The sequence below is a fragment of the Eretmochelys imbricata genome, chromosome 9, assembly GCF_965152235.1.
Source record: "Eretmochelys imbricata isolate rEreImb1 chromosome 9, rEreImb1.hap1, whole genome shotgun sequence".
In the NCBI taxonomy this organism is placed as follows: domain Eukaryota; kingdom Metazoa; phylum Chordata; order Testudines; family Cheloniidae; genus Eretmochelys; species Eretmochelys imbricata.
Window position 1 is genome coordinate 99,881,567 of NC_135580.1, and position 17,792 is coordinate 99,899,358.

General features: G+C 49.4%; 1 protein-coding gene across 4 annotated transcripts in view; it reads right to left on the bottom strand.

Annotated features, from left to right (window-relative positions):
* Positions 1–17,792, bottom strand: part of DOCK11 (dedicator of cytokinesis 11) — a 130,168-nt gene that overhangs the window by 43,217 nt on the left and 69,159 nt on the right. For 2 of the 4 annotated variants that reach the window (XM_077825955.1, XM_077825954.1), the window contains exons 23-33: positions 16,729–16,818; positions 14,251–14,369; positions 10,491–10,560; positions 10,278–10,403; positions 9,495–9,566; positions 8,930–9,076; positions 6,836–6,919; positions 6,230–6,341; positions 4,223–4,261; positions 2,420–2,598; positions 1,119–1,235 (exon numbers count right to left, since the gene is read on the bottom strand). In XM_077825955.1, the coding sequence (XP_077682081.1) occupies positions 1,119–1,235; positions 2,420–2,598; positions 4,223–4,261; positions 6,230–6,341; positions 6,836–6,919; positions 8,930–9,076; positions 9,495–9,566; positions 10,278–10,403; positions 10,491–10,560; positions 14,251–14,369; positions 16,729–16,818 (1,155 nt within the window). The remainder of the gene's footprint in view (positions 1–1,118; positions 1,236–2,419; positions 2,599–4,222; positions 4,262–6,229; positions 6,342–6,835; positions 6,920–8,929; positions 9,077–9,494; positions 9,567–10,277; positions 10,404–10,490; positions 10,561–14,250; positions 14,370–16,728; positions 16,819–17,792) is intronic. The other 2 variants (XM_077825958.1, XM_077825957.1) reach the window with 1 other exon arrangement.

Genomic DNA, 17,792 nt, shown 5'->3' on the forward strand with positions numbered 1-17,792 from the left:
GCTGGATATGAGTCAGCAGTGTGCCCTTGTTGCCAAGAAGGCCAATGGCATTTTGGGATGTATAAGTAGGGGCATAGAGAGCAGATCGAGGGACGTGATCGTCCCCCTCTATTCGACATTGGTGAGGCCTCATCTGGAGTACTGTGTCCAGTTTTGGGCCCCACACTACAAGAAGGATGTGGATAAATTGGAGAGAGTCCAGCGAAGGGCAACAAAAATGATTAGGGGTCTAGAACACATGACTTATGAGGAGAGGCTGAGGGAGCTGGGATTGTTTAGCCTGCAGAAGAGAAGAATGAGGGGGGATTTGATAGCTGCTTTCAACTACCTGAAAGGGGGTTCCAAAGAGGATGGCTCTAGACTGTTCTCAATGGTAGCAGATGACAGAACGAGGAGTAATGGCCTCAAGTTGCAGTGGGGGAGGTTTAGATTGGATATTAGGAAAAACTTTTTCACTAAGAGGGTGGTGAAACACTGGAATGCGTTGCCTAGGGAGGTGGTGGAATCTCCTTCCTTGGAAGTTTTTAAGGTCAGGCTTGACAAAGCCCTGGCTGGGATGATTTAACTGGGAATTGGTCCTGCTTCGAGCAGGGGGTTGGACTAGATGACCTTCAGGGGTCCCTTCCAACCCTGATATTCTATGATTCTATGATTCTATGATGGGTTCCTGGGACAAGAGACCAGGGGCCCAAGGAGGTGGCTCTGGGGCCGGTGTTCCAGAAGGGAAGCAAAGATGGCTGAGAGCAGAGAACTGGCAGTGAAGCTGAAAGAGCAGGATTACCACAGACCCCTGGGAGGGGAGGCTGCGAAACACTAGGACAAAGGGCAAGCCAAGGAACTGTTTTTGTGTGGAGTGTGCTTATGTTCGGACAAATAAACCTACTTCAAGGAGACTGGTCTGGTGGCGAGTGCTTAAGCTAGGGAAAGCCCTGCTCTGTCACGTACGGTGGAGAATGGGAGAGCCTCGATCGGCCCCGAGACAAGGGGAGAGCGAGGTGGATCTTTGGTGCCCAGTGAAGAGGGGGAACACAGGGACACTTGGATGGTGACTGCTCTATTTGAGCTGGAAATCCCGAGGAAGAGAACTGCCAATCCTCGGTGCAGGTAGCGTTACTCACAGAATTAGACATGGCCGTGCAGGAGTACAGGGTGTCCCGGCCAGCCACTCGCTGGATATTCTCTAGGAGCAGTGCAGCGAGTGGCAGATACAGCTGGGCTATTTTCGCCTGCTGGTTCTGAAAGACAATCAGTGCACAAACTGTTAAGATAACCACCAATCTCTTCAAATGTGGGTGACACAGTTAAACTCCTCGGCTTCTCCATGATGATCCCTGCTGATTGCAATAGCCTAGAAAGAGTTAGCTACTGCTCCATCACTACCTTTAATATGTTAATTCGCACAACACCCCTATGAGGCAGGAAATATTACTATCCCTCTTTTATAGATGGGGAACAGCAGGGCTAAGTGACACGCCCAACATCACACAGGAAGTATGTGGCAGAACAAGCAATTGAACCTTACTATCCTGAGTCTCCGGCTGCACCCTAAGCACTAGACCATCCTTCTTCTAAATAAGAGGCCTGATTTGCAAGAGCACTGAGTACCCAGTAAATGCCACTGAATTAACGAGTTGTGGCTTTTGTTCCCTTATCTTGCACTGAGAAGGGACAGGGATCTTTTCCTTAATCTCAATGATTATTACAACATGATTTGCCAACCACTGAGCACTGCAGCTAAGAGTTTCTAAACTACAGAAGTCAACAGAGATCAGTGAGAAGCAAAACAAACCTGATACCAAATGCTGACTATCTAATTCTCCCGAAAGAGAGAGGAGTTACGATGGCAGAAATCCTGCATTTGAGAAATCAGTGACAGGAAAGTCATGGGGAAGATAGTTCCAACGTTTAAAAATGTTTTACCATAAAACCACTGGAGTAAGAAAGGCATCATGAACACAATGTAGGCATCTGAAACCAAACCTCACCCAAATCCTTTTATCTTAGTGTGAGATCGACTAGTTAGAAAAACATCAAGCTATCTTAGAGTAATAGAGATTGGTTCTCTCCTCATATTACTGCATATTTAATACGAGGATGTTAAGTTAAATCCTAGTCCAGCAAAGCACATGCTTAACTTTAGGTAGCCCATGGCTAATCACATGCTTAAGTACCTTGTTGAATCAAGGCCTTATCACCTTAATGCTCAATATGGCTAAAACCAATGGGAATAACTAACTGAAGATTAAGCTATTTCCATCTTAAACTTTCTCCACAACACAGTAAAGCTCCTGTCAATTATTCCGAATGGGTCTTTAAAAAGTAATAAAATACTAATGAACTCTGCAAAACCAAAAGTTTGTTGTGTGTCTTTGCATCGCACCCAAAGACACACTGAATCGTCAAAATAGTCATGCCTTACCTTGTGCTGGTATCTATTGTCAAACGCATGCTTTATTAACAGATTCTTTAATACAGTGATGGCTGTAAATCTGATCTCATAATTGTCCTGCAGAGCAAGAGCCGTTTCCCTCAGCAGCATCCCCACCAAGAAGTGATGCCTGCAATACTCATCAGTTAAATTGTATTCAAGATTTACATCTGCAACAAAACAGCAAAACACTGAGCAGTGCTCGCAATATTTTGTTTTAGAGAAAGAAAACACAATCATGATATATTCGTAACACAGATGCCGCCCTCTCTGTAAAGCATTCTAGGTTGGCGTGATTCAGGGACTATGAACAGCCCTGGAACTTTTGTAACCATTATTCAATGGAGCAACATTCTGATTAAGACTGAACTAACCACAGGTTTTGCCCACCGACTTCAATCACATTAAAGGTCACAGACACCCACTAGCTCCTCCTGTTTAGATTAAACATTGATATTGGCTTCTCTCTTTCATGACCATGTTTTGGCAGCGCCGGATCTAAAGGTCCTCAGAGAGCCTTATTAAATTTACCTCTCTAGGGTCAGCAGAGTTTTACGGACGTCCTAGAATCACAGAGAACAGGGATGGAAGAGATTTGCTAAGACCCAGAGATACTTAGCACTTGGGGACTAGCCCACTTGAGGGGTTAGCGTAATGACACAGCCTCTTTCGGGGGCTGTTTATGCTACTGAGAACTAACAAGCAAGAGAGAAGCTCAAGCCCTGGAGTGAGTGCTACACTCTGCAGGCAATGGCTAATGGGTGGGGGAATGGGACACTTCATAGCCGGGATGCCTAGTTACAATAGGCCACTTGGTGCAGTGGCTTGGGAAGGAATCTGCACACTGAGTCCGGGCGCTGGTTTATTTTGCATCCACAATGGCAGTACTGTCTCCTTCAGCCCTGGTCAGACAGCAAAGGAAAGGGTTAAAATACTCCAGAGTCCCAATATACAAGAGACAGCTTCTTGCGACTCCTGTACAAGATCAAGCTGCAGGAAGAGCTAGAACATACGGGAGGCACTTGAGGACACATCTTCCCTGCCCATCCCCTGTCCTTGCTGCTGGTTTAGAACACCCGGCTTTTCAATATGCCCCCGAGGGCCTGGGGAGCTAACCGGGCAGGGGTTTAATGCCCTGCTTGCCAGAAGCTGCGATGGCTTCACCTCCGCCAGCAGACATCTTTTGCTGTTCCCACCACACTGCCTCTGCAGCTCGGCCACCAAGGAGCAATGCAGCCCAGACTTTCACTGCTTCGGGTGGTTTAACTTCACCATGGCCAGCTCTTGTTGTGCTCTCCTCTAATGCTCGCACACACAGAGTTGGAATATCCCGCAAGCTCCCAGTCTGGTGGACATGACACAACTTGTGTGGCCTTTCCCCAGAGTGGACAGCCACCTTGTTCTTGGCTCAGATGCCTTTTGGACACTCCCGCAAGTGTGGAAGGCTACCCTGATACACCTGGTTGGGCCTGGGGTGTCTAGACAGCTTTGAAAATCCCAGCCTAGGTTTTCCAACAACTGTATCATGCTGATTACAGAAACAATCGGTATTTTAAATTCTGCTGCTCCATATCATCCAATACACCGTTAACTGAACTGTGAATTCTTGATTAGGAGAAAACAGAAAGCAAGCTGGAGAAACTCTCTAGCATCGATTGTTAGTTGTTTTAGTAAAAGTCTGCGTCTAGCACACACCATGGTTATTTCAGTTAGCTGCGTGCAAGCAAGCGCGTTGATTTGAAGCTGTGTATTTAATTTGACATTAGATGATTCAATGATCCCAGTCGAACCTACCTACTGAAGTGAACCGTTCCACAGCAAATGAAAAAAAATCTAACAAATATGTAAAAAGAAAAGGAACAAATAAAAATACAGCAAAACTGAACAGTATTAAGTAATCCTGCCCTCAGCCTTGGGCAGGGGACAGTCTTGATGGTGTTGTTACACACTGTTCGCACATTAACAACGAGGAGTCCGGTGGCACCTTAAAGGCTAACAGATTTATTTGGGCATAAGCTTTCGTGGATAAAAAACCCACTTCTTCACACATTGTAACTTCTGTTTCTACTAATCTATTGTTTAGCTGGCTGACAGCGACCTGCAGAAACTGGCCAGTGTTAGTTCTGATTACAACAGCAATGCCAAATTCTGATGAAACACAGATGTCTTTCAGGAAACCTACATGGGGAGGGAGGAGATGTGAAAACTGACTTCTCATTATCCCTACCCTGCGAAGCCACAGACAAACTGCTCTGAGATGCCTCTGAGAGATAACGGAGAGTGACCCAAAGCGGGCATGGTCTGCATGCGACGTGTCTGCTAACACCACATCCCCTGTTCCCAGCCCTATGCAAACTAGTCTTTCTCTAGTGCGAACACCATACTAAAGGGGTGGTGTGAAGGGTTCTTCCCTTGGTTCAGACAATTCCATACTCCATGAACTCCACCTACAGACCGGCCCACTTCACCACGGACACGCCCCTGTATGCACCTCTGCAAGGGCAGGCAGAATGGGCACGTGTTAATGCCACTTCTCTCGTGTGCACATTTGAGGAGCGGGCTGTGCCACTTTCTCACGTCAGCCAGATCCTGGTGACTGTGGTGAACCGATTCACACTTATTAACATACGCACGTTTTTTTAAAAGGAAGGAAAATAACCTGAATCATAGAATCATAGAATAGAATATCATGGCAGACACTGGCGGCAGTGAACTACAGGGCGGGAGCTTAGTGGCTTTTCATTTTTCAGTCTGAATGCTGCAAGTACAGAGATGTATGTTAACCAAGTTATCCCTGTCCTATTGTGTTAACCGTAAGCAGTCAGCAGACATCCCAGTGTGTCACATCTCCTCTCTTTCCCAGCCACTTCCAGCAGTGCATGCTGTTACACCGGGCCAGACAGACAAAAGGCCAGCTTTATGCGAGTGTGACGGAGATTAGTCTGGGCTGGGCCGCTCAGAGAGGTAAGTAATGCGAGAAAACAGACAGGAAGATGCTGATCTGTCCCCAAGCGCTCCAACTGAAGGCAGTTAGCCTTGGAGCTCCCTCGGCAGTAGGGCAGTGCTGTTATCTCCATGGGACAGGTGGGGAACCGAGGAGACATCTACGCTGCAGAAAATCCCATGATAGCGAGTCTCAGAGCCTGCAGACCTGGGCTTGCGGGGCTCAAATGACAGCGCTAACAATAGCCATGCAGCCATGCCGGCTCTGGTTCTGAAGCCCAGAAATGGGGGTAGAGCTCGGAGCCTGAGCAGGAATGTTTACACAGCTGTTTTTAGTGCCCTAGCACCAGCCCCATGAGCCCGAGTCTGGAGACCTGAGCTCTGAGACTTGCCACCGCAAGTTTGATTCCCTCCCCCCAGTATAGATATACCCCGAGGCAGAGAGACCTGGTCACCCATTGAGCCAGCAGCACAGCAGGGCATTAAACCAGGTCTCCCGTGTAACAGGCTAGTGCCCCCCCCGATGGGAACAGCCATCCTCCTTGGGGACAGAGTACGGAGGTTGTGGGAAAGGGCAGTTAGCTACACTATATTCAACATAGTTACTGAACCCTGCTCAGAAAACAGAGAGAATTTCTCTAGGGCAGCTCTATGGGTTTATTTAAACGTAGGAAATACAGAACGTGTTGACCAACAGTGTGTCTGCAGTTATGTGGGCCCACTCACACAGAAACATGAGAATTAAAATGGGGCTCACCGAGGGGCATTACAGAAAATTAACACCAAATGCCACCAAGGGAACCCATCAAGGCTGATAAATTAGGGCTCTCTAACCAATTCAATATGAAAAGCACGTACCTTGAACTCTCTGAAGTTTTGGTTTGGCAAAGATCATCGGTAAATTTAAAGGAATGTAATGCTCGTGATTGCAAATTGTTTGCAGAAATTCAAACTTGAATTCAACCAGTATCTGGATAAAAGACATAAGATTTTAGTTGGATTAGCTCACTGCTAGTTGGCATTCAATGTACTTCTTGTTCACTGCTTGCGGAGTTAAGGCAGGGACAGGGTTTGCATGATACCAGCTTGGTCTCCATAGTATCAGTAACCGATTAGGGCTGGTTTATATCCTGCTTCCTTTGTCTCTCCAGTCATTATAAGCCACTGTGACCGCCTGTCCTCTGCTACCCTGCTCTTTGTCTCCCATACCCTCTCTTGCTACCCTGGGCCTGATACTCCCTAGCGTCTCTGGAGTTTGGTTGCTCCAATTCTCTCAGGTTGTTTGAAAATTTAGAACGGTATTGGTGCTCTTGGAGACACCTCTACACTTAGCTGATATTGCAGCAATTGTGTCCATGTGGCAGCCAATTACAGTGCAAAATAATTACTGCAAAGCTCTGGTTGATGCTGACAAATAACGCCCCTCCCCCCCCAACATGCGATCACAATAAATCCAACGCTCACCTTAGGGTCTTTGCGGCCAAATCCAGAAACGTAGTCATTTATCAAGTTAAAAATAAACCCTCTGTCCATAAATGTCAAGCAGCGCTGCAGAAAGCACAGTGAAGCATGTCAGCAATCATTAGAAAAGAACGTCACCATCCTAAATCTTCTCTACACCCCAAGAGTCAATTCACCAAGAGTCCTGCCAAGAGTCAAGTCCTTCTGCAGGGCTACTCAAGTCCCATGTGATCTATAAACTTTTTTCTCTGAAATGTACTGGATGATCTCACTTCAGCCTTGAAGGGGCAAGAGAAACATTAAATGCGTGACAGGTTTCAGAGTAGCAGCCGTGTTTGTCTGTATCCGCAAAAAGAACAGGAGGACTTGTGGCACCTTAGAGACTAACACATTTATTTGAGCATAAGCTTTCGTGAGCTACGGCTCACTTCATCAGATGCATTCAGTGGACAATACAGTGGGGAGATTTTATATAAACAGAGAACATGAAACAATGGGTCAACTGCTGGAAATGGCCCGCCTTGATTACTACTACAAAAGGTTTTTTTCCCTCTCCTGCTGGTAATAGCTCACCTTACCTGATCACTCTCGTTACGGTGTGTATGGTAATGGTGGATCATATTAAAGTAGTTCTGTATTAAAATCACAAATGAGTTTGATTCCCCATAGTTTAAATTCCAGGATATTACTGATTAAGAGGCCTCTTGGTTTTTGGTACTGTTTCTCTCCCTCTGTGTGTGAAACTTGCAAGCTGCTAATTGTGTTAGTACATTTTAAGAAAAGAAATGGAGTACTTGTGGCACCTTAGAGACTTAACCAATTTATTTGAGCATGAGCTTTCATTTTAAGACAGAGTCTGTTCTCAAAGCAATTCTTTGTAACAACAACTACTCACACAGAGAGAGACTCAAAGCAATACTCATTCAGTTATTATCCACACCAAGCATCCATCCACATACATCCTCTATCTCTATTTTAATCACAATTGTTAACAAAGCGAGATGAATACAACAATAGAAACAGCACCCAGAGACTCCCCGCCCTTTTGTTGTATTCATCTTGCTTTGTTAACAATTGTGATTAAAACAGAGATAGAGGATGTATGTGGATGGATACTTGGTGTAGATAATAACTGAATGATCAGGGAGGTGCCAGCCTAAGAATCCAGTGTCCATCAGCCGAAGAAGGCGTCAAGTGGAAATAACCAGAGGACCCCCGGAGGGCAGACTGGAATCCACCCAACAGCCTCAAGGATGGGAGAACCAAAGAACAAGATAACATCTGGCAGCACGGAGCCGTCAGGAATGTGCCATCTGCTGATTGATTCAGCAACAGCATGATGAAGCAATTCCCACAGACTGGCATAGGAAGAAATTCCTATAACAATGGACTCTAGAAAGTGAGAACTTTGGGGTCTGATTCTGCAAACCAACTTCCAGGAGCATCAGATGAGCATCTGACGAGGCCCTGCTCCCTCCTCATGTCCAGGCCACCTGGCCAGTGGCTTGGCATGAGCAACTCTAAGGCTGGTAACTATGATAATAACCTTGCAGAACCTGTGTGTGTGTTTGTATGAATGAATGTGTGAATAAATATGAAATTTAATGGCGTGTTATAGCTATAACTAACTGCTTACTATGATTCTTTCTGTATTCACAATAAATGTGGCATTTTGCCTTTCCCCCTTTAATAAGATCCTGCTGGTTTTTATTTTATTGGTATAACAGTAACACCCACTGTTTCATGTTCTCTGTGTATATAAAATCTCCCCACTGTATTTTCCACTGCATGCATCCGACGAAGTGAGCTGTAGCTCACGAAAGCTTCTGCTCAAATAAATTAAATGTGCGCACTCTCATTTTAATCAAAGCTTTGGCACAGCTGCTAGGTATGATGGCAGGCCCCATATTAAAAGTGGAGAGTCCTCATTGCTTCTTACCTGCAACAAAAGCTAACCATGACAGAAAGAGCCGGAGTCACTGGATCTGCAGGGATGACGCAGCCAAGCCATGTTTGCCTGGCTTGTGAATTCACAGCCTGTTCAGTGCTAGCTGTCTTTTATTTATTTAGCCTGGGAGAGAGCAGGAAATGACTGACCTTCAGGAAGTTGGCCAAGCTAAAGCTGACACTCCTTGACTCCTCGGGGATTTCACTGTAGCGAATAGTCACATGGGGAATTAGGGCAAGAAGCAGCGACTGTAAAACCCGATGGTAGGATTCAGGAAACCGCTGGGCTCTGGGAAGCTGAAACCAAACACAAACCACAGTGCACAATCAGGTCTGAGAGGGGTCACTGTGCAAGCTCCCTTTAATCACTCACAGAAAGAAAGGTTGAGCTACACACCAGAAAATAGTGTGGCGGGGACACTACAGGAGAATAGCCTACTACTGCTACCAACTAACAGAGCTACTCCTTTAGCTCAGGTACAGGAGGTCTGTGCTGCACTGACCATAGGAAAAAGACCACAAATGTTTACAGCGACATAAAGTTACAATGGAGGGGAAGTGAGGAGAGAGAAGAAAAAAGAATCTGGCTGAGTGTTTTCTGGTTTGTTTAGAAAGATTTACACTTTTTTTTTGAAGATCAAGTTTGCAAAGTAGCTGTCTGAATGAATATTGCCTTGTGACATCTCTCGTACGGGTCATGGGCAGTCACGCTTACCTTGATTTTGTTTTCCTCTAACAGGTACATTGCCATCGACTTCGCCAGCGCTTCAAAGAAAAACCAGGAGTACTAGAACAAAGAAATGGAGATCAGTTCAATCTCCCAGTAAGATCGAGCGCATTGATCTGAATCAGAAAATGCAGGACTGTAATGACTGGAGGAGTAATACGAATGACCGTTTAAACCAAGCGCATCCCTGAAATCAACGGGTCTCCCTCCAGGCAGACCCTTGCACCTGAGAAGATCCACTTGGAGGAGCAGGGGCTATGTCGTTATGCAAAGGCACATAGGAAGGGCCAGCTGATGTCACTGGGGCTGGAATGGGGGGTAAGGCAGCGCATGACTGGGTCCAAAGAACGTTACGCATGGACAGAGGGAGAGCACAGAAAGGGCAGTGTTCCTAGGCTACAGGAGGCAGAAATGCGGGGTCTCCCGGGGAATGCAAAATCAGCACTGTAAGGAACACTCCTCCTGAGTGGAGTCTGGAAAGGAGTGAGATTGTACGTCAGCTGAATGAGTACAATTGCACACGGAGAAATCCACGAGGTGCATCATACTAGGAATCACAGTCACAGCTGTCTCTCCAGCAGGGAGAGCAGGGATCAGTGTCTGCTAGGAGGGGGGCCTGGGAACAGATTACAAAGGCTCGCCCGGGCACACTGAGGCTCTGATCCTGTGGATAGGTTTGAGAGGGCAGAAGCGGCTTTGTAACATGGAGCCCCTGACCTTTCCCCCTTTCTTCTCTGACAGTTTACAGTAAATGGCCAGCTACCCCTTTACCTTGAGCAGCTTATTGATGGCTAGAAAATCTGCTGACTGCTTGAGCACTGTGGCCATTGCGATGGCCAGGATTTCATGGGTCGTCTTCGCCTGTGAGGCGCTGGGTCTCTCTGCACGGAAGCCGTACTACAAAGGAACAGGGACATCGTCAGGCCAGTGAGGTGCTTTCTCGCAGTGAGGAATTTACCAGACCAGAGCATGGTCCTGACTGACCTTTATGAAGGACCGTAAGTAATGATCTAGACCTTCCTCATGGCACTTGGACACGATGTGGAGAAGAACCCTACAAAAACAAACCATAGGGTTCTGCTCACTACAGAGCACTCGGTGATGTGCAAGGCTTAGCTCATCCAGCTGGCGAACAGAGAGCATTCGGGCTTCATCCGACTACAACAGTAGCCTAGCAGCCAGAGGCCCTGCAGCTGGTGTGATCAGACACATCTCCTGAGTCTGAGCCCTTTGGCAGGAGGAGGTTCATCCCAGAGACATTCTAGCCCGACGGAATGCCCTCAGACTCCAGTGGGGGTGAGAGAGAGGGGGCTAGGGCAGGACAGAGGCCACCCTGCCCTCTACTCCCAATGTGTGCAAGCCTGCAGTGTTTGGCGAAGCTCTATGGGCCTGATTCTGCTCTCTGACTGGTGAAAGTCACAAGGCGCTGCAGTGGAGAGGCAGCGGTGTCACAAGTGAACCAGGCCCCAGAGATGTTTAACACATCACTTGGTTTACCTGCATTTTGACTGGGCCTTAGATCACCAGGAGCAAAAGCTGTTTTAAAAAGCAACTTTACTATTCACTGCTAGGCCTGGGGTTTCCTTTCTGCGTCTCTCTCAGCTGGGGCAAGAGAGACCTGCAGCCCAGCCAGCTGCCCTCTGGCTTTCACCCCCTCGCCCAGACTGGGGCTTGCAAACACTGCAAGGGGATTTTCAAATTCCAACACAAGCTAGTTTTCACTGGAGATTTAAAACCTGTGGAACCTTCCCACTGGCCCTGGGAACCTATTTTTTCTCAAAATTGAAATCAACCCAGCAGAGTCATTGGAAAGGGCCAGCTGAGCAACGCCCACCCGCATTCCTCTTCGCACTGAGTCTTCTCCTCCAGACCCTTCTGCCAGGAACGCTCCACTGCTCCACTCCCCAGTAACCTCTCTAGACCCTTTCCTCCTGAATGACTCTTCTGCACAGGGGCGGCGAGGTGTATGGGCCCGTGGTGCCCGCACTACACCAATATGCCAGCATGGGGGCCCGACTCCACCGAAGTTCAGAGCTGGGTCTCTCCTGCCGCCCCCGGGTGATTTAAAAGGGCCCCCACTGCCATCACCAGCAGCGCAACGGGGCAAGGGCACCGTCCTGCCCGCCCGCTCCACTTCTGGAAGCGGCCGGCATGTCCTTGCAGCCCCTGGGGGGGCATCTCCACATGCTGCCCCCGCCCTGAGCTGTGGCCAGTGGGACCTGCAGGAGCAGTGCCTGTGGGCAGCGGCACCTGGAGACCCTTCCGGCCCCTGGCCTAGGAGCTGCTGTCAGTGGGGTGTGCGGGTTGCTTTCGGGAGCTGCCCAAGGTAAGCACTGCACCCCTGTTCCAGCTCCTACACCCCTGCCCCAGCCCAGACCCCACAACCAAACTCCCTCCCAGAGCCCACCCCCTGCACCCCAAACCCCTGCACCAGGCCAGACCCCACAACCAAACTCCCTCCCAGAGCCCACCCCCTGCACCCTAAACCCCTGCGCCAGGCCAGACCCCACAACCAAACTCCCTCCCAGAGCCCACCCCCTGCACCCCAAACCCCTGCCCCAGCCCAGACCCCACAACCAAACTCCCTCCCAGAGCCCGCCCCCTGCGCCCCAAACCCCTGCGCCAGGCCAGACCCCACAACCAAACTCCCTCCCGGAGCCCGCCCCCTGCACCCCAAACCCCTGCGCCAGGCCAGACCCCACAACCAAACTCCCTCCCAGAGCCCGCCCCCTGCACCCCAAACCCCTGCGCCAGGCCAGACCCCACAACCAAACTCCCTCCCAGAGCCCGCCCCCTGCACCCCAAACCCCTGCGCCAGGCCAGACCCCACAACCAAACTCCCTCCCAGAGCCCGCCCCCTGCACCCCAAACCCCTGCGCCAGGCCAGACCCCACAACCAAACTCCCTCCCAGAGCCCGCCCCCTGCACCCCAAACCCCTGCGCCAGGCCAGACCCCACAACCAAACTCCCTCCCAGAGCCAGCCCCCTGCACCCCAAACCCCTGCTCCAGGCCAGACCCCACAACCAAACTCCCTCCCAGAGCCCGCCCCCTGCACCCCAAACCCCTGCGCCAGGCCAGACCCCACAACCAAATTCCCTCCCAGAGCCCGCCCCCTGCACCCCAAACCCCTGCGCCAGGCCAGACCCCACAACCAAACTCCCTCCCAGAGCCCGCCCCCTGCACCCCAAACCCCTGCGCCAGGCCAGACCCCACAACCAAACTCCCTCCCAGAGCCCGCCCCCTGCGCCCCAAACCCCTGCGCCAGGCCAGACCCCACAACCAAACTCCCTCCCAGAGCCCGCCCCCTGCACCCCAAACCCCTGCGCCAGGCCAGACCCCACAACCAAACTCCCTCCCAGAGCCTGCCCCCTGCACCCCAAACCCCTGCACCAGGCCAGACCCCACAACCAAACTCCCTCCCAGAGCCCACCCCCTGCAACTCCTCCTGCACCCCAACCCTCTGCCCCAGTCCAGAGCCTGCCCCCTGCACCCTCTCCCATACCCCAACCCCCTGCCCCAGCCCACAGCCCGCACCCAAACTCCCTCCCAGAGCCTTAGGCAGGGGAGTGGGGTAGCAGGACTTGGACCCGCACCGCCAATGTTATACAAACCTGCCTCCCCTGCATTTTAACCATAAGCTGTGTATTAAGGGGAATGAGACTTTATACATGGCCATGCAGCACCATGCACGTTCAGCACGAGGATCCATGGGTCATAGAATCATAGAATATCAGGGTTGGAAGGGACCTCAGGAGGTCATCTAGTCCAACCCCCTGCTCGAAGCAGGACCAATCCCCAATTAAATCTTGAACCTGGGGCCCCTGGGTCGCCGGGCAGCCTTCATATCCCAACAGCCATCCAGCAGCTTACTAGCACAGGGTGGGCTAAGCGGCTAATGGAATCCTAGCCCCACCAGGGGCACCGTCCACAGGAGTCCTGATTGAAGGAGCGCCTGACCCACCGATGGCCCAGCTGCACTATTTCAGCCAGAAAGAGGCACAGGAAGTTGGCTGTGCAAGTGGTGAGCTCCTGGCTTCCTGCTACATTGGACCTGCCTTCCAGTCTTGCCTGCTTCCCTGCCTTGTTCCTGCTTCCCTGTCCAGCTCGGGGTACCTGTCCCTGCTCTTCCGGCTCTGACATCCCACTCAGACCTCTAGGCCTCACCGCCCATGTCCCAGCCCATAACAAGCAGTGCTGTGAAAGTGATTCTTAATAATATTAGAGTCGAACCGATTCTAATTCAGGCTGTAGGACCTGGTGGGAAGTGACAGCTCAGAGTAGACAAGTGACTCTAGTCTCACTCAAACAATGTCAGGATCCTCAAGACAATTAGGGTCAGATTCTGCAAGCTTTACTCATGTTGAGTAACATTTACGCCTGCCCCAAACAGGACCACTCACAAGAGCAAATCCTACCCCGCACAGCTCAGAAAGAACCTGGCCCTCCAAAAATAAAGTTTTGAAGCCAAGAAGTAAAATAACAAAAGAGGGAGAATCAAATTCCCCTGATCTGTGACTTCATCTCCAAATACTTTTAAATAAAGGCAAGATCTTTTGCTAAAGCAAGCTGACTTCCCGCTCTGTTTTGTGGAGGTCAGTAAGACCTTTAAGAGAAATGTAAGTTGCGGGAATGCTAAGTTTTTTCTTTTTTTGATGATGGAATGTCAGAATTCCTTTGGAAAAGTCTGAATTACAGCTTCATATTTACAATGGAAGAAAGCAGCACTGGTTAGCAGACTCTTACATGGTGCAGTTGACAGCTACTTCATCCTCCTGGCTCACATTTGTGAGGACTCTGAACAGTTGCGTAAGAATTACCGGTAGAAACTGTATCATCACTTGGCTCTCCATGGCGTGTAAACACTAGAACAAAGGTTCAAAACACATGGCTATTAGCCTGATATGTTACAGATGTTGCCCTCTGTTTACTTTGCACAGAATCTTTAGCACCAGTGCAGGCATTAATAAAGGCCAGGCCTCTTCCCAGTTGGAAAGAAGGAAGGAGAGGTTGGAATTACCCAGCCAGCTGCTCACACCAGCAAATGTAAATCATTTCCAGGGCTCATAAATACAACCCTCAGTTGTGCCCAGACAGCTTGAGCGCGGTCTTGGAGCAACTCAGCTGCCTTTACAAGAAGTCACATGCTCGCTCCGAAGGGCCCCATATATCCAAACGGTTAAAGCTGAAGTTTTGATCCCAACTCTCTTTTTGTGATTAGGGGAAAACTTTCAAAAGCAACTCTGGCACTTTGGTGCCTAACTCCCACTGATGTGCAAGGGTACTCAGGCTCCCAAGTGCCCACTTTTGAACATGGGACTTAGGAGCTTTCGAAAGTTTGACCCTGTGAGTTTAAATATGAACTCACTGACGTCACTCAGCCATTCCCCAGGCCCAAGTCCATATTTAGGGACCTAAATAAAAGTGGCCTCATTTTCAGAGGTGCTAAGCTCTGCCTCAGACATGGACTCCCTCTACGGCCTTGACAATGTGACAACATCTCTGTCTCAGTTTCCCCATCTGTGAAAGAGGCCTATCTCAGGGGGTTGAGGCTTCATTAGATTATGTTTGTAAAGTGTTTTGAACATGGAAACTACTATTTAAGTGCTCGCCATTATTATTAAAAGTGTGATTATTTTTATTCCTTAAACCAATATTTAGATCTATGACATAGATCCAATGATTTTTAACGCTAAATGATCTACCTCTTTGCTATTGAATCACACTTGAAGACAAGTTCTTATCATAAAGCTATCAGAAGGGGTGTACAGAAAGTTTTTGTTCTGTTCAGAAGTTACTGTTTATAAAAACTTGGGCCTGATCCTACAACCCACCTTCCGATTTCAGTGGGATCACTCACTTGCATCAGGATTGGGGTTCCTTTAAAACTAAAATTCAATTCTGAGCTATTGGCCACAGGGGCCAAATTTCAGGCTGGCAAAAAAAAAAATGGTGTACACAGGTTATAAATTTCTGAAAATAAGAGACGATGCTAATCCAAGGGCCTCTTCAGTACCTACAGCAGCTTGAGATTACAGGTATAATATAAACGATCATTACACCTTTGGGAAATCATTGATACCAGCTAGGTTCAATGTAGCAAACCCACCTGCGATACCAGGAAACATTCTGGGCCTTATGTGCCTGTGACATCTGCCAGTCGAGAGAATTACTCCCACGTTTACGGGAAACTGCCGGTATGAATGGGCACTATTTGGACTTTTACCACTAGAGGGCGCCCGGAAGCTGCACAAATGCCACTATGTTCACACCCTCATAAAAATCAGAATGAACGTGAAAACAGCGGCGAGCATTTCTGAGCGAATCACGCAGGCAGAGAGGAGAGCACACTTCTGAAAGAGCAGAACCCGGGGAACATTAACTCAGGTGAAGGAGGGCGTTGTATTTTAACATGCGCTGCTCAGGATCTCACAAGGACAGTGACCCTGGCCTCATTCTAGTTTTTGAGGGTCTGACCCAATTTCCAATGCTGTCAATGGAAAACTCTTGTCAACATCAGTGGGAGCTGGGTCAGACCCTAATGGGTGCGGAGAGGAGGGTCCTTTCTCACAGGGGCTCCGCCGTTCCCTAAAAACAGACCCTGCTGCAGTGTGTGCCAGACATCTGAGCAGAACCAATTATCTGTGCTGTGCCAGGAGATGCATGGCACTTCACAGCTCGTGGGTCCCTGCCTTGAGGCGTTTGCAGTACGAAGAGATAGGGCAGAGCAGGAAATGACATCAGAAAAGGGGGGGGGGGCTTCCCTGAAATCAGGGAAGGACTGGACTGGTCTGTAACACAGCGCGCCAGTGCGTTTGGTGAACGGTCTCTCTTTAGCTTCTTGATATTTAATTTTAACACAACATGAAGTGGCTACTGAAGCTACGCCCGCCGCCCGCACTGTAAGTGCAGAAGCATTGCGTTGTGTGTTCTAGTAACTAGGGACTAATACTGATGAGCGTACGTTTACCCGACTTTTAACTCCGGTGATAAGCCACTTACTTTCTCGGCATGGGGCTGCTGACTCACAGGTCTCCAGAGTTACAGATGCACATACTAGAAAGCATTACTGAGATCAGTAACTCTATTACTGTCCCACGGGAGCCTTTAAAGCCCCACGTGCATACTCCACGTGGAATACTTAGTTGTGACTGAGTGACTTGAAAAGCCCTCTGGGTATCCCCCAATGGACTGTAAAAAGGGTCAGGGAAAGACACTGCTCACCTTCAGATATTTAACAAGCTCTCCTGGCACTTCTTGAGCTCCTGCCTGCACCAGCTGGCAGTACTGGAAGAATTTGTGCAGGTGCAAGTCCTGAAAGAGAGATGAAAAAACATACAAAATTCAATTACTAAGCCTCAACCGTGGTCAGTCTTTCCTACCCCACGTTCCCCAGATCTGCAAACCTACCTCTATCCGCCTCTGCAGCAGTGCCCAGCGCGTGGCGTAGCCTGATCTCAGCCCTGCCAGGACCTCTTCAACTGCATCCCAGTTCCCTAGAGCCCAGCCCATGCAGAGCCCTGCTCCCTGCCTTTTCAGATGCACACAGAAGCATGGCCACATAACCACCCTCTTCAAACGACTCCTCTGGCTCCCTGTTCTTCTCAGCATTAGCGCAAAACAGCGGCCTCGGTAGGCTTGTACCAATCTGCATCACGATTGTGTCTTTCTGGCTAGCCCCTTCCCACACAGTCTGCTCAGCATCAGCCTCCTCCTGCCCCTTCTTAGTCCCAGCACTGGTGGGGCAAAAGCTTTCTCCTCCTAGCTCCTAATATTTGAAACAGCCTCGCTGTGTCCGCCTGCCTCACGGATCCCCTCCTTTCTCCCCTGCCTATGTCCCTTCCTTTCTCTCTCCCTCTGATCTTACAGTTTATTAGTGGGGTATTTACCTCTGAAAAGGTTTGGGGGCACAGTTTGTACGAAGGGTGCAGCGTACGTGGGCTTGTGCTGTTGCTACCCACAGTACCACACAGGTAAGAGCAAAAAGCACACTTAAACATCACAGAAGGCATAAAAAGCCCCAGCGAAAATGAGCCAGCTGCACACCAAGGCCAGGTCTACACTTACAAATCTCAGCCTGGCCGAGCTCCGGCACTCAGGGGTGTGAAAAATCCCCACCTCTGAGTACCGAAGCTCTGCTGTCCTATCGTCCGGTGCAGACACAGCTCAGTCGATGGAAGCACGTTGCTGTCACTCAGCGGGGAGGTGGAGTTCCACACCGATGGAAAACCCCTTCCAAGGCTGTGGTCTGCGTCTACACTATAGGGTTATGCTGGCACAGCTCTGGG